This window comes from Biomphalaria glabrata, chromosome 15 (genome assembly GCF_947242115.1).
Source record: "Biomphalaria glabrata chromosome 15, xgBioGlab47.1, whole genome shotgun sequence".
Taxonomy (NCBI): Eukaryota; Metazoa; Mollusca; class Gastropoda; family Planorbidae; genus Biomphalaria; species Biomphalaria glabrata.
The window spans coordinates 30,565,007-30,582,928 of NC_074725.1; the positions used below are offsets into that span (position 1 = coordinate 30,565,007).

General features: G+C 36.8%; 1 protein-coding gene across 1 annotated transcript; it reads right to left on the reverse strand.

The window, feature by feature from the left end:
* Positions 1 to 1,088: 1,088 nt before the first annotated feature.
* Positions 1,089 to 17,414, reverse strand: LOC106070046 (uncharacterized). Its single transcript, XM_056011764.1, has 9 exons — positions 17,195 to 17,414; positions 16,103 to 16,398; positions 15,521 to 15,618; positions 14,290 to 14,451; positions 10,748 to 10,827; positions 8,741 to 8,942; positions 7,618 to 7,710; positions 4,349 to 4,468; positions 1,089 to 2,392 (listed from the first exon to the last, which is right to left on the reverse strand). The coding sequence occupies exons 2-9, from the start codon at positions 16,308 to 16,310 to the stop codon at positions 2,237 to 2,239; spliced, it is 1,119 nt and encodes a 372-aa protein (XP_055867739.1). The 5' UTR covers positions 16,311 to 16,398; positions 17,195 to 17,414; the 3' UTR covers positions 1,089 to 2,236.
* Between the last annotated feature and the right edge of the window lie 508 nt (positions 17,415 to 17,922).

Consider the following 17,922-nt stretch of genomic DNA (forward strand, 5'->3'; position numbering starts at 1 on the left):
GTTATTTGTATATAGAAAGATAAATACCAACGTCACGTGATAAAAAATGCGAAAGGTCGCCAATGACAACCAATGTTGATTTGCTGCATATTCATTCTCGAAACGTCTTGGAGCTTGAGTAGAGCTAAAAATAGCTAATAGCCTAGGGGAGCTAAAAATGAATCCAGGTATTTCTAGATATAGTCTTAGATCGCAGAGTATAGGAAGCGAAAAATAAAATTCAGAGTCTGTTGTAATATGCGCTTTTCAATAAATTCAGAGTAAATTTATTATTGTGAATTTATTATTGAAATAAATTTATATTGTGCTATTTGTACCTCGAGTATTGTGTGATTATTTATTCTAAGATTCAATTTGTGATATTAAATTTAAGCTTCTCAATATATCTAAAGATGGGAATTATTCAAAAGTTGCAACGCTCGGTAATTGTATTATTTATAACGAGCCGACCCGCGGAGTTGCATACGTCCCTTTCCTTCTTTTTATTCTGAGCCTAGCTCTCTGTCACGCGAAAGTTACGTGGGGTGACTCTAGTCCGACTTGCAGAAATAAAAGAGTTATCTTTCCATGAATTTTTCATCGTAGTGCCCCGCATCGTTGGGCCACGAAGAGAATTATATATATAGATTAGCAGATTCACGTCTAAAATAGCTAGAGCTATAGATTCTCAATCACCCAACTGCACCGACTGTCTATTCGAGTGGCACAGAGACATCATTGTATATGATTGTGACACAAACAAGTCCAAACTAGCAAAATTATTTTTAAAAAAATATAAAAAAACACCACAAAGCTTATCTATGAGGAATAACTCCATATTTACAGCCATCTCTCAATACTTAAACTTGAACATTTATTCCTTTTTCATTGACATAAGACAAAATTAATTCGTTACCACTATTTAATTAAATAATTGGTTAATTTGTTTTATGTGTTGTTACGAACAAATAATAATTGTGCAAAGTTAAAAACTAGATCCGAGAACGGAAAGCGGGAGAAATAACGTTTTCGAAATTAGTACCCAGACAGACAGACAGACAGTTGATATAAACTTTGTAATGACAATAACAATATTAACAAGTTTCCATGGTTACAATAAAAAATATGAATTTATTATGAAGATATTTCTCTCACTATACATACTGAAGCATTACAAAAATTGAGTGTGATTAATGAGAACTTATATGAATATTGTAGTAACTCATGTGGCGGACCGAAAGGGTTAATGTATGTGCGGCCTACTGATACACACTACTCAGGCCAATCACACATGTCAACGGGTCAACGGCTGTTGAACAAGGGTCAAGGGACATTACTGCTAGTACACGCAAATATGACCAGTATTATGGTCATGTGACCGAAACCCTTCACAGTCGAGAGACAGGACAGCATGGCGTAAGGACTGTGTCATGGTACCTTGAAGTCCTTGAAAATGTAGCAGTACGAGTCCAGAAGTAGACAGAGAAAGACTTACAGTGTTTAGTTGGCAGTTCTATGGTGTTAAAGCATTTGAATTAGATGTAGCCAATTGTGTTGTATTGGCGTTTCATGTATTTGTCATTAAACCGCCACATTGTTTATTGAAGCTCTTGTTGTCAAGTTCTTGTGTTAGATGTGCTGTGTCGTGTGTAGCAGTGTTTGCAGAAGGCCTGATAGAGAAGATCGTAACAATAGTACATTTATAGATGCCCAAACTCGTATGAGTAATTGATACGACAATCTACGAATATCGAAATTACAAATAGATTCGAAATAAAACTTTAGATATTAACCCAACTGACAAACGTTCGACAGCTTTCTCCAATATGTTTATTTTCTAGGGTCTGGAAAATGGAAATATTCGAGTCTGTAGATTTTTTTAAATAATTAAATAGAGAGAGAGAGAGAGATTTGGTATTTATTTATCTTGTACCACAGATGTAGCTAACAGCCTCTTTTTTTATCTTCGTTTGTTGCAGATCTTTGCGAAAATGGTTGAAGCTCTCGGGGAGTTCCGCAAATATAAGCAGCTTCTTGTGCATGGCAAGATGGCTGCTGACTGTAGCTAAAAGCCTCGTTTTCGTCTTCGTCTGATGCAGATATAAGCCTCGTTTTCATCTTCGTCTGATGCAGATATAAGCCTCGTTGTCATCTTCGTCTGTTGCAGTTCTATGCGAGGATTGTGGCCACCAGCCTCGTTCTCATCTTCGTCTGTTGCAGTTCTGTGCGAGGATTGTGGCTGCCAGCCTCGCTCTGGTTATCGTCTGCTCTCAAAAACTTCCGCAAACATGAGCACCATCTTGTTGTACAATGCCAGGTGGATGAAGATGTCGAACAGCTGCCCCATGATGACGGAGGAGTAGAGGACACAGAACATGTTCAGCCAATTGAACAGCATGAGGAAACAGCCTTCCTAAAAATGGAACAAAAACATACTTCCTAAAAATAGAACAAAAACATAATTCCTAAAAATAGAACAAGGACATACTTCCTAAAAATAGAACAAACACATAATTCGTAAAAATTGAACAAAAAACATACTTCCTAAAAATAGAACAAAAACATACTTCCTAAAAATAGAACAAACACATAACTCGTAAAAATTGAACAAAAAACATACTTCCTAAAAATAGAACAAAACATACTTCCTAAAAATTGAACAAAAAACATACTTCCTAAAAATAGAACAAAGAAATAGACCCTACTTCCTAAAAATAGAAAAAAAAAACATACTTCCACATGTGCAGAATGTGCAGTTCTTTCCCATAGATAAGCTAGGCTGTTTTGTGTTGTTGTTTTTTTTAGTATTGTTTTTTTATCTCGCGTGTTTTAAATATATAATAAAATGAAGAAATATAATGTGACTTAAACATACTGCATCAAAACGATAACCTCGCCAAAACGACCGCGTCAAAACGGCTGCGTCAAAACGTCATACTGCTTTTGATCCACAGACATACATATAAAACTAAATTAGAAGTGAAGTGAATAGTTTGACCATTTTGGTGAGCTATTTTTGTACCAAAAAAGGGAAAAGGGGGGGGGGAGATATTAGGCCACGTTCTGTACAAAGGAGAAAGGGAACAGAGACATGAGGAAGTGAGAAATGGTCCTTTTTTTTTTAATAGCAGAACTGGTCCTTGTACGGAGATAAGATGTCCAGAGTGTATGCCCCTGATTTCTTTCATGTGGTCCAAGGGGAGGTCATTCTCAGCTTGTTCCTACAGGGGTTTCTGATACGTGGAATATTTAAAGTTATCTCATTATTCATTTATTGCTAAAATTATACAATTCTACCGCTCTTCCAATTAAATGATCTTTTCCAATCCTATGTATGACCTTTCTTAACGATCTCTTAGATAACATTGTCTTATAAACCATCGTTTCAACTTTTTTTCCCCCTGTTAATAGTGCTTAACACAGGGGTTCTCAACCTGTGGATCGCGACCCGCTTGGGGGTCGATTGACGATTTGCCAGGGGTTGTTTAAGACCATCGAAACTATGGATTGTTATTGTCTATTCTTCTACTGCTGTATGTGTGCAGGTGGGGGGGGGGGGTCGCAGCAGAGTGTGGGATTGTAAAAAGGGATCGCCGAGCATAAAAGGTTGAGAACTGCTGGCTTAACAACTCATGAGCTTCTACCCATCTATATGTTCCATGCAGGGCCGGTCCTATAGATTGCGGGGCCCTATGCGAAACGGATTCCGCGGGGCCAATTATGAGTTGTGATAAGGATAATAAGTGAACATTAAGATTTTGTATTAGAAAATAAATTCGTCTTTTCATTTTAATCATACTTTACTATGTACAAAAATCACTGTCAAATTAACTTTACGAGCCATCTACAGTAGATCGTAGTTTTCCAACAAAAAGCCGATAAACATTCAGATCTGCCTTTAAAAATTTTCTATCTACGAGCAAAATATCGCTTTTGTTTTGCTTGTTTTTAAGAGGTCGACATAGATTTAGATCTATATTTGTATGCCAGTGACTATTAAAGTAAATTAAGAATTTGAACTTCTTGTTTTGGGTAAAAATCGCCGTATTATAACATTTTTATTCAATGAAAGCTGACAATGCCGTTTTTTTTTTTATTTGCTAGTAGGATCATATTGAATGACACCCAGAAATGACAATTTCGTCTTTTTTTAAGAAGATTTCCATCAGTTTTCAGAAGATCTTAAAAATTTCAGGAGATTTTCTTGAATTCCTGAAACCTTTATAAGTTAAAATTGTTTATTTTAATAATTTACACCTAGAATTCGCCTATGAAAATGCGGGGCCCACTGCCGCCGCATGGGTTGCAGTGGCCTAAGACCGGCCCTGATTCCATGGTCATTGGTACCTTTACAAAGCTGGTGACTCACCCCGTACACTCCGTCGCCCAGCATGGCACACTGCTTGATCGTGGTGTCGAACCCGAGACTCTTATCTGCAGCCTCGCTGTACTGTTTGTACTTGGTCTCGTTGCAACATGTTGGTGGGTACTGAAGACATGACGGGAAAATACAGCATGAAAAATCGTGTGACAGGAACTAGCTTCTATCATATGACAGGAACTATCTTCTATCATGTGACAGGAACTATATTCTATCATGTGACAGGAACTATCTTCTATCGTGTGACAGGAACTATCTTCTATCATGTGACAGGAACTATCTTCTATCATGTGACAGGAACTATCTTCTATCATGTGACAGGAACTATCTTCTATCATGTGACAGGAACTATATTCTATCATGTGACAGGAACTATCTTCTATCGTGTGACAGGAACTATCTTATATCATGTGACAGGAACTATCTTATATCATGTGACAGGAAATTTAACATACTGTGGCAAGAGCTATCATTTATCATGGGTCAGGAACAACTATGTATCATGTGACAGGGAATATCAAATAGTATGTGACAGGAACTATCAAATATCAAGTCACATGGAACTGTTATGTATCATGTACCAGAAAATGTAAAATACCACGTGAAAGATACTATCATGTATTATATGACAGGAACTATCATGTGTAAGGAAATATAAAATATCCTGACAGAAACTATCATGTATCCTGTGACAGAGACTATCAGGTATCATGTGACAGGAAATATTAAATATCATGTGACAGGAAATATTAAATATCATGTGACAGGAAATATTAAATATCATGTGATAGGAAATATTAAATATCATGTGATAGGAAATATTAAATATCATGTGACAGCAAATATTAAATATCATGTGACAGCAAATATTAAATATCATGTGACAGCAAATATTAAATATCATGTGACAGCAAATATTAAATATCATGTGACAGGAAATATTAAATATCATGTGACAGCAAATGTTAAATATCATGTGACAGGAAATATTAAAGATCATGTGACAGGAAATATTAAAGATCATGTGACAGGAAATATTAAATATCATGTGACAGGAAATATTAAATATCATGTGACAGGAAATATTAAATATCATGTGACAGGAAATATTAAATATCATGTGACAGGAAATATTAAATATCATGTGACAGGAAATATTAAATATCATGTGACAGCAAATATAAAATATCATGTGACAGGAAATGTTAAATATCATGTGACAGCAAATGTTAAATATCATGTGACAGGAAATATTAAATATCACGTGACAGGAAATATTAAAGATCATGTGACAGGAAATATTAAATATCATGTGACAGGAAATATTAAATATCATGTGACAGGAAATATTAAATATCATGTGACAGGAAATATTAAATATCATGTGACAGGAAATATTAAATATCATGTGACAGCAAATATAAAATATCATGTGACAGGAAATATTAAATATCATGTGACAGCAAATGTTAAATATCATGTGACAGGAAATATTAAATATCATGTGACAGGAAATATTAAAGATCATGTGACAGGAAATATTAAATATCATGTGACAGGAAATATTAAATATCATGTGACAGGAAATATTAAATATCATGTGACAGGAAATATTAAATATCATGTGACAGGAAATATTAAATATCATGTGACAGCAAATATAAAATATCATGTGACAGGAAATATTAAATATCATGTGACAGCAAATATAAAATATCATGTGACAGCAAATATTAAATATCATGTGACAGCAAATATTAAATATCATGCGACAGCAAATATTAAATATCATGTGACAGGAAATATTAAATATAATGTGACAGGAAATATTAAATATCACGTGACAGCAAATATTAAATATCATGTGACAGGAAATATTAAATATCATGTGACAGGAAATATTAAATATCATGTGACAGGAAATATTAAATATCACGTGACAGCAAATATTAAATATCATGTGACAGCAAATATTAAATATCATGTGACAGGAAATATTAAATATCATGTGACAGGAAATATTAAATATCATGTGACAGGAAATATCAGATAACGAGGCAAGAAATAAAAGACATTTTTAGGAACTATTTGTGAACGGAATGAGACATTATAATTGAAATAAAGATATTAATAGAAAGCAAAACACTTTTATGGTACCATCCAAGTTAGTGTGTATTCACGTCCAACGTAACCTATACTTAACCTCATAATTGTGTCTAGAGACAAGAGTCTGTATTTAGATTAATTTAATTATCATCTTACGCTCTTTTAGTGAACATATGCTACAGGTAATAATTTGTGATTTCTAAAGCTTGTTTAATGCCTGATTACTGGTTTGGTGACTCTCAATAGTTAAAGTTTTCACTTAAAAAGATATTCATTTATACAGAACCGATTTTGATTTCTAAAATTTTAAAATAAAAACTGCAGACCTTTAAATGTATGTAGTGGTAGTGAAATTAAAAAATGAAAACTTTGAAGGGGGAAAAACACATTTCTTCGAAGGTTTTTCAGTACATCGTCAGACAACCAAGACAGGAGAGCAACCTCCACAAGACGGATTACGTTTAATTCATTCAATTAATCTCGAACAAGTTACCATAATCCATTACTTACTTCTGGGCCTAATTTAATCATGTTTTATACTTTTGGTTAATTCATTTCATTCCAAGTATGAATGTCAAATGAGAAAAAAAAAATTACAAAGAAAAAAAAAAAAGAAAGACCCCCCCCCCTTCCCAAAAGAGGCAGAGAGGCCCAAAACGAGGCAAAGAAAGAAAGCCCACAAAAGAGGCAAAGAGAAAAGGCCTTGAGCACAATGTGCTTTAAGTTCCTCCAGTCCTCTCACAAGGAGCAACAGAAAGAGGCAAAAGACAGAGGTGGACAGTCAAAGAAGAATATGAGCTAGGGCAGGGGTTCTCAACCTGTGGTTCGCGACCCCCTATGTGGGTCGAATGACGGTTTGCCAGGGGTCGCCCAAGACCATTGAAAATATGAATGCATTGAGATCTCGTGCTACGTCACGCATTTTTTCTTTTTTTTTTACTGGTCACATAAGTATGCAACATAAAAATGGTGAATACAAAATAGAATAGTAAATAGTCAAATGTTTGATAACACTGTGAAAGGCACCGTTACTAAGGCTTATTATTTTTACGTTTGGGGGTCGCCACATAGCGGAGAATAACAAAAAGGGGTCGACCTATAAAGGTTGAGAACCGCTGAGCTGGAGGGGGAGACGCATTGATTCTACTCACCGCTATAGGAGACCTCTCCTTGTCCCTTTTAGCCGAGAAGCTGAGGGACATGTCCTGAAAGTCATACAACTCTTGAACGCCGCAGCAATGACCCTGGAGGACAAGAAGGACAAAAAAAAATCAGAGATTGGTGAAAGGACAACATCTCAACAGATTAATATGCATGACTAGATTTCCACATGAAATGCGTACATCTTAATTACCAATTATCTTCATTTTTTAAAGTAATCCCCCAGCCCTTTTTTTTTCTGAGCCTCACTCTCTGTCACCGCATAAAGTTACGTGGGGTAACTCTAGTCCGACTTGCCGAAATAAAAGAGTTGTCTTTCTATGACATTTTATCGTAGTGTACCGCATGGTTGGGACACGAAGAGAATTAAATATACTACTTTCAAAAAACCCGCGCTAATTCTAAGTGTATAAATCATTAAATTAAACCATTGTATAACTTATAACAGATTTTCCGCAGCCTCCTGTCAATTTACCAGGAGCTACTTAAAATCTCCTGAAATTGCAAAATATACGAAAAAGTCCTGGAAATATCCGGAAATTATTTAAAACTTTAGAAAACATACGAATTTCCTGAAATATATAGACAAAAATTGTCATTTTTGGGTGTGTTCAATAAGGAAAATGCCAATCCTACGCGCGATAAAAAAAAAAACGGCATTATCCCATAATTGTGTAATCTGGTGAAAGAAGCTTCTCGCGCCTCAAACTAATGAAGAATTACTTTAGTTCAACAATTCTCGTAGATAGATTGAAAAATTTGTTAATTCTTGCTCTTGAGCGTGATCTATGTAGGAAATAGAATTTTTATGATATAGGCCTACTGTATGACTTCGCTACACGCAAGGCTCGTAAAATTCGTGGGATAACTCTATCCGCAGAAATAAAAGAGTGATCTTTCCTTTACTTCTTCTTCTCGTCCAAACTCTTGAGCGAAGAAGAGAATTATATATATATATATATATATATATATATATATATATATATATATATATATATATATATATATATATATATATATATCGGTAGATAAGAGAAGAACATGGTCTTTTCTCAGCTTGCTTTGGTCCAGCGAGTGCCTATTATGGTCTTCAACGAATGGTCTCGCACTGACCCATATGGCGAAGATGTCATGCGTGACGGAGATGACGTTGCTGTCCTCCACCGCGTAGGAGCTGTTGATCTTATTGGTCAGTTCCTTCATGGCTTTCTTGATGGGGGCGGAGTTTGTGCTCATGTAGACGTGGGTCGTGTTGATCTCCAGGATGACCACGATGCCGGACAAGAAACAGACCACGGGCAGCGTGAAATGGTTCCTGAAACGGAGTGTCACAAGATATTAAATCAAACAACTCAAGATAACATTAAGAAACTGGAACAGACACAAACTAGAGCACTCAGATTCAAACAAATATTCACATTTGACTAGAGTAACACCTTTAGTAAAATCACTAAATTTAGAAAGCCTTCAGGACAGAAGGCTCAAAAGTCAAGTAGCAATCACACATAAAACACTGAACCATAATCTTCAAATACAAAAACAAAATTTAATAAAATACTCTGAAAGACACAAAGATAAAGGCACATTCCTCGTCCCATATGCTAGGACAAATTTGTACAAATACTCCTTCTTCCCTAGTGCCATTAGAGCATGGAATGGGTTGCCTGAGCTAGCCAGGAAAACCAGAGACTTGGCGGAATTTAAGTCATTAGTTAATATGCTTGACTAAATGCATGACGCGTAGGACGTAAGCATCTTCTTTTTTGAAGTAACGTCTGTATTATATAAGATAAGATAAGATTATCGTATCTTCTTACCTTATACATTACAGACGTTACTTCCAAATTAATTAATAATTAATAATTAATATAATTACGTCCTACGTTTTTCATGAGTCAATCTAGTCATGCTTGTTAATCTATGACAAAAAATCTGGTAAATCATTGGTTTTCCTGGCTAATTCAGGTAATCCATTTCCTAATGGCATATGGCAAAAAGGAGCACTTGTACAAATTTGTTCCAGTATAAGGCACAGGAGGTGTATCTGTATCTTTGTGCCTTTCTGAGTATTTCATTAGGTTTTGTTTTTCTATGTGTAAATTATGGTTTAGTGTTTTATGAATTATAGCTACTAAACTTTTTATTCTTCTGTCCATATATTTTAATACTGCATGAAGAGTAATGAATACGCTCCCTTTTCTTTATATACAACAAAATTAATTAATTTCTACTCATTGATTAACTAATTGGTTAATGTTTATTGATTAATGTATTAGTGTTGACTTTGAATACTTGTGCAAAATTTCAACTTGATCCGAGATCGGGAACAGGGGGGGGGGGGGACGTGTACAAAACGTTAATAAGGGAATAACTCCACATATTTAGACAAGTATCTCAAAAAGAAGTATTAATTTCCCATGTTCGATGCCGAACAAAATAATTATTTACCAATATATTGGCCTCCTTCAGTCGTAGAACGACTATGGCGTCCATAGCTTTCTTGGTCACTGTCTCTCTCCAACTAGTGCGGTCTAAGGCTGTGTCTTCCCAATGGTCAGTATCGATGTTCACTTGATTTTAAATCCCGTTTTATCATATCCACGTAACGGAGGTGGGGTTGGGGGGCTTTTTCTTGCCCCTCTATTGGTAATAACAGTTCCGCCGGACTCAGTATCTGAACCACTCGTAAAGTCCAGGAGTTGGAGTGGTTGTCAGAGGCTATTTGACACGCGTGCCATTGGAAGCTTTTTATAGGTAATGGTGGGCTTAGAACTATTACCACTTCCGGCGTCAACATTCTTGCGGAACCAATTACCAATAATTAATTAACTAATTGGTTAATTGTTTTTGATTGATGAATTATTATTCTCGCCATTATCATTATTATTAGGTACAACAAATAATATAGTAAGGTTTCAACTTCATCTGAAAATGGGTGTGGAAGAAAATTTTAAAAAAATTGTACCAGACAGACTTCTGACAGACAGAGTTGATATAAACTTGTAAAAAGTCCTCAAATTTCACGCAGTTTAAAACTGCAGGCAGAGGCCCAAACAAGACAGAAAAAAAAGGTAACTCTTCATAGTGGGACATGCCAACGCCACAAATAGTCTCCCTTACCTGTGAATCTGGAAACTCATGTACATCATTATACACAAAATGTGAAGAGCGTTCAGTATCATCAATGCGTTGCCAAGAGTCTGAAACATAGAGAAGACACAACAGTCAACCTAGATTCTCACAGTAACCCTTTAACCCTTGAGATTTTTCAAAGTCGAGTCTCACACACCAGTGATACGCATTTTGCTTGGATGCTAAGGGTTAAGGCGCGACATGAACATGACATAAAAAAATGTGACGACGGAGCCAAAACGCTCGGTGGAGCAGCGGACGGATTTGTCAGATAGTTTCGGATCGAAGCGCACGCTTTGAACCAGGGCCGGATTTAAGGGAGGGCAGGCTGGGTTAGAAGAAGAAGCATCAGACTGGCGTCAGGGGTCTACGGAGGGAAGGGATAAAGTTGGGATAGCCGCCCAGGGCGCCGGAGCGTAGGTGTCGCCAAAATGGGTATACAAACACTTCAAAAAGTATAATCTATTTGTTTTTCGCTACGTTTAATTTCGTATACATTATAAAAAAAATATATGTAAGTTTTTACATTGTTTACTGATGACTGTTATTATGTAGAAATGAATATCTTACACTATTAGGAGATGAGAGAGTGGACGCCTGGCACCCTCGGTACGCCACTGACTGGCTTTCAAGAGCCCTCAAGGAAGGAACAGCGCTGGCTCATAATTTCCAAATCACCGAGCGATCATTATTCACACCATTTCGTTTCATGTTTGTGTATTCAAGTCAATTGATCTTCTTCTTCTAGCCAGCTCTTTGGTGCTGCTGCTGAGTTGTAAGCACTTTTATGGGTCAAGTAAAGGGATCAATACTCTAATCAGAATCCTACGGCGTTCGCCTAACGTCTGGCGAGTCAAGGTGCTATGTCAGACGACAAAGAGGCACTGCACATCATTTAAGATTCCTAGCACCTGGTAAAGCCTGCTGTCACAAACCGCCTCTATATAGAGGTTACCTGGGTGGTTGTGAGGTCGTTTTCTAGGGGATTGGATGACAGGCCAGAAACTCCAAGCCCTAGTTCAGTCTTATGATGACAGGAACACCTTAACTTCTAACCGTCAAGCCATAACACTCTCGCCAAGGAGACACTCAGCTCACTTAGATAGTTAATAAACAATGTATTCAACTACTGCGATGTCCTTACGAACGCCAGAGTATGGACAGTGTAGAGGGACTTCTTATGGTCCGACAGTTACTCTGGGCAGGGCACGTATCCCGTATTGGGGACGAACATATGCCTAAAGCAGTCTTTTTTTTTTTGGTGGTCGACGTAACAGGGGTGCCCCACGGAAACGCTTTAAAGACCATCTTTGGCGCCAACTTGCCTTATCTTATTTAGCCCTGCCATGGCTGTTACCAAACATGGTTTGTAACAATAATCGGTCTAATATGAAATGGCTAACTCGAAATTCGGGTGTTCAAACCCTAACCATTTAAGTCGTGATCTTATTTGATAGTACCGTTGGGGGGGGGGGGACTAATTTATAATTAGGTTGAAAACACAAGCCTCTTTCATAGATTCATGAAGGACTTTCTAAGGTTTGCAGTTTCGTAACCCCTGTCAGACAACGGTTTTGTCTGCATTGATTGTGGCAAAATATGTAGGTCACATATGGGTTTGCTTTTTTCAAGTTAACTACTGGTACTTCACAGGTTTTTAATCTACGAGCCTCGAAGACAATGCCGTTTTGTATAGCAGTGATTTCTCTCTGACCTCATTTTCTCAACGAATTTCAATCCTATAATAAATTTTCCCGTCTATGTTTTGGGTGTCATCAAATGAAGACACATTAACTGAACAGAAAATAAAAGTAAAAAATTAAAATAAGATTGTGTCAAATCATTTCCTTCTCCGAGTTTTAATTTTGTTTCTGGTCAGCATGGGATTTGGAAGTCATTAACGAAAATCAATTTGGCGGGAAATGAAAATCTGGTCAATTGCAGACGTCATCTGCACCATCGATTTTGAGATCCCTGGGGAATTCAAAAGCAAATTTGGACGTTTTTTTTTTTGTTTCAAATATTCAAGCCTTTGCATTGGACAACATCCCGGCACTGAATCTTTTAATATCCAACAAACTTTACGATAAAGAACAAGTGGATTAGACCCTAGCAAATAAGTTTACCAAGGCATTATCTGGCCAGGACAAGACATTGCTACTCGTCAGAAAAAAAAAATCTGGCAATTCACTTTTGATGATGACCAGAATGGGAAGTAGTATTTGGAAACTCGAAAATAAAATAATGTATAGAAATAATATTTTGTTCTGTTTGCTAAACGCCGAGGCTGGTAGAAGAATTCAAGCCTTAGAGAGTAAGTGCTACAGACACAAAACAGCTGGGTATCAGATACCATGAAAATAAAACAAAAAGGAGGAACTCCTCCGTACTGGCGACATCTGAGCTGGTTCGATCCTATTGTAAGACACGACCCACTGTCGAAAATGGACCTTGAATGTACAGAAGAGGGAGCGCAAAGAAATGGTCATCCAAATAAAAACTTATCAGTCAACGTGAAAAAAATGGACAGGCCTCTCTTTTGGTATTCTGCAAAGGACAGCTGCTAACCGGGAAGAGTTTTTTTTTTTTTTACGCGGACCAACACAGTATCCCTACTTCGCAATTCAATTGAAATGGAAACTGAAAACAATTATTTATGGATATTGTATCTAACAGAACATGATTTAAAAGTTAAAAAAAAAAAAACAATAACCAATTAGTCAATTAATTATGGAAAAGGGGAAAGAATGTCTACATTATTGAGAGATGTAGCTGTGAGGACATAGTTCTTCCACAATCCGCCAGATGTTGTTCTCCAGTCAAGACTTATATAACACACAAGCGAGTCCCCACAGCTGCTCTGCTTTTCAGACGCTCTCTAGAGAACTGGATAACGCTTTAGCCAACCTTTACAACGTATATGTACGGGGGGAGGGGGGGGTCGTCGCGTCTTAAATTCAAAGCGTCTCTATTGTCACTCCATCTAGCGTCTCTAAGTATGACGTATTTCCTGTCTAAGTCTATCTTACTCTTTTGGTCACGAGACTAAAACTCAAAATACTATTAATATGCATCATAACAACGGCTTTGCTGTTTAAAAAAAAGGAATTTTTATATTTTGTTATTAAATGTTATGCCCTCATAGAGTGGACTACGAGAATGGCTATGCGTTTGTTGATTTAGTTTGTTATGTTTTTTTTTTCAAAATGATGCAGTGGCGTAGCAAGGGGTTAGGGGGCCCGGGGGGCTTGGCATGTTTAGGGGCTCCTGCATGTTGACATTCGAGATCATGACATGAGATAATGTAAATAGTTATTTAAGTCTAATGTGTGGAACACATGCAACATGGTCACTAATTTACATAACAACATGAATAGCAAGACAACATGGCATTAGCTTAATATTTAATGTAACAAAAAATTTCGGACACTCATATGGGGGACCACTCGAGTCGGGGTGCAGGGGAATTTTCAAATTTGAACTCCCCTCCCCGACCCACCCTAGCTGCGCCACTAAAATGATGTTTTTACCTGCGTGAGGTTGCCAAAGTTTAACTCTTTGGGCGCCGACCTAAAAGCCACAAACTTCTCATACTCGTGATAGTAGACATTCTTTTTGACGCTGCTGAGCACGATGGAGGTGAAATGAAACCGAAGTACGACTCCCACTATGACCAAGGCGAGGCAAGCCATCTGGTGCGTGGTGAGAACAAAGGTGGGCAATAGTTTATTGGAAATAGTTCGTTAGTAATAATTTATGGACCATAGTTTATTGGAAATAGTTCGGTGTTAATAATTTATGGGCAATAGTTTATTGGAAATAGTTCGTTGGTAATAATTAATGGGCAATAGTTTATTGGAAACAGTTCAATGGTAATAATTTATGGGCAATAGTTTATTGGAAATAGTTCAATGGTAATAATTTATGGGCAATAGTTTATTGGAAATAGCTCGTTGGTAATAATTTATGGGCAATAGTTATTGGAAATAGTTCAATGGTAATAATTTATGGGCAATAGTTTGTAGGAAATAGTTCAATGGTAATAATTTATGGGCAATAGTTTATTGGAAATAGCTCGTTGGTAATAATTTATGGGCAATAGTTATTGGAAATAGTTCGGTGTTAATAATTATGGGTAATAATTTATGGGCAATAGTTAAATGGTAATAATTTATGGGCAATAGTTTATTGGAAATAGCTCGTTGGTAATAATTTATGGGCAATAATTTATGGGCATCAGTTTATTGGAAATAGTTCGGTGTTAATAATTATGGGCAATACTTTATGGGCAATAATTTATGGGCAATAGTTTATTGAAAATAGCTCGATGGTAATAATTTATGGGCAATAGTTTATTGGAAATAGTTCGGTGTTAATAATTTATGGGCAATAATTTATTGGAAATAGTTCATTGGTAATAATTTATGGGCAATAGTTTATTGGAAATAGTTCGTTTGTAATAATTTAAGGGCAATAAATTATGGGCAATAGTTTATAGGAAATAGTTCGTTGGTAATAATTTATGGCCAATAGTTTATAGGAAATAGTTCAATGTTAATAATTTATGGGCAATAATTTATGGGCAATAGTTTATTGGAAATAGTTCGTTGGTAATAATTTATGGGCAATAGTTTTATTTGTATATAAAGAGAGAGAGAGAGAGAGAGAGGGAGAGAAAGAGAGAGAGAGAGAGAGAGAGAGAAAGAGGCTTTAGGGGTTGATATAAAGGCTCTTACTATAGACGCATTGCAAATGGCTTACCATCATTGACGTATGCCAAAGGAAAAAGAATTTGTCCAACACCCTGCTGACGGAGGCAAGGTCAAACACGTCCCCGAGCTCAGTCTCCAGTGAATCTTCTATATGTATCAGTTTGAAATATACATCAACATTTTAACCACAATTATAACATACAAGTAGCAAAATAAATAATGGCTTATGTTAGAGATATTATCACGTTGCAGCCATAAAGTATGTATATATGTAACATATAGAATCGCTGTTGTTACTAACCGCCTCCAGTTGTTAAATGACTGGTCACCTCACAGAGCTTGGACGAGACACTGACCTTTAATATTTAGGACATTCTTTTGGGGACCAACTCAAGTGGGGGCCCAGGGGGAGTTTAGAATTTGAATCCCGCTCCCCCACCCTAGCTACGCCACTGTCCATCAGGAAAGTAGGGGATGGAAGCATACAGGGTTCAAACTGGAGAGCATGATGACGACAGTCCGGAGCGCACATCACATGAATTCCGAACCACTACGATCACGTAGATCTAAACGACAACAAACACAAACTACAAACACAAACTACAAACACAAACTACAAACACAAACGAACCCTCCGTGTCCTCGCTATGAGCATTCTTGTTGGCGTTGTCACTATGTCTGTAGAGAAATTTGGGTCGGTCACTACTCCGTGGATCGAAGAGCGAGGAGTTCCCGGAAATGATCTTGCGGCCGTCTGCTGCTTTACGGCAAAGTGGCGCGACGCCAGATTTTATGGATGGACTATCTCCGCTTTCACCGGCTGAAGAGTTCTTCTTCATTTGCTTTCCGCTCACTAGTTCGAGAAAGTTCTTTCGGCATGTTTCCAGTGCATTAGGGCAACAATACGGAGGGGAAACAAAGGTAACACTTTAAAAAAAAAAAAGTTAAAATTATTGAGTGTAGGCAAAGGTTAAACTCTTAGATGAAGCAAAGCTAACAATTAAGATGAAACCAGGTCCAAACTATTACTGACAATGAAGTGTTATAGTTATATAGGCCAGTGATGCACAACCTAGTTCGACCTGCGGGCAATTTTAATATCCGACCCCAATGACGCGGGCTACATGAACGATAAAATAAAAAACTGAATGAACTTTTGACCTGAAACTATTTGATTAGAAATAAATTTTACATTATTCTTCGTTTAATTAACTAATTTTGTTTTGAAAGGCAGAAAGGGAGCTACAATCTGCCTTTTTTTTTTTTATAAATGACATTAATTAGCGGTTCTTTCCCTTAGATAACTTTTGCTTTTAAAAAGTAATATTGTTTGTTTTACTTGCTCCACATGTGTGATTTTCAATTAAACTGGTTGAAAAATAAATAAATAAATCTTTGACTTAAGAAATCATAGCATTCTCTGATATACCAATAAGCCCACAAAAAGATCTATCTATTTCTAAACAAGCTATACACATCTACTATCTAGAGATCCGATATCTAGAGATCTGCTATCTAGATCTACTTTTTATGTTGATTGCACTCCGACTCTTAATTATTATAGAAACAGGGCTAAGCGAAAAGCGGGGGAAAATGTACATTGACATCATAACTAAATCACCATCCAATCGTCTGGAGTCAACCCATTGCTGTGTCTACCGATAACACAAATGAAGATGACCATGTCACTAATCTTATAACAAGATTGACAACAACGAAATACCCAGTTCACCGTAGCTTCAAACTTGCCTTCTGTATGAATTCTCTAAGTCGGTAAGTCTTCAAATGTACATGTAAACGTAGATCTGGACACTTATTAAAAATTATTGAAATTATTCTTGTCTTGAGGTCAAATTTAAACGTTAAAATATTTCTTTGTTTTAAAAAATCTATTTTGATTGTCGAATATAAGTTTTTTACATTGCCGCCATATTAGACGGAAGTAGTCTATTACCAAGCTAGATGTCTGCTACAGAACTAGAAATCTAAGTTGTTCTTACATTGAAAACTTTTGCGCGCCATTCCGGAATGCCTCTAATCTATGCAGGGAAGTCATTTTCGTTTTATACGAGGGAGTGGTGTGTGTGTGGGGGGTGGAAGAAATGAAGACAGATAGTAAAAGGGTGGAAGGGAGCAAAGTTTTCTAAAGAAGTCCAAAAGAATTTCTTTTTAATGATATTAAATTGCTTTCTTCTAAGTGTTAATATAAAATATCTTGTTTTTCCCCGCAATGGCAGCAGTAAACGCCTTGGTTTACTTGGTTAAGTTGCAACAGCTAGTTTTTGTTTTGTAAAAGCAAGTTGTTGTTGGATGGCTGCCTGGTCGTGCGGTTTGCGCGCTGGACTGTCGTTTGGATTTATCGATGGTCCCGGGTTCAAACCCTGCCTGCTCCCATCCGCCGTTGTCCTGCGGCAGGTTTGGACTAGGAAGTAAACTATCTTCAACTCTGAA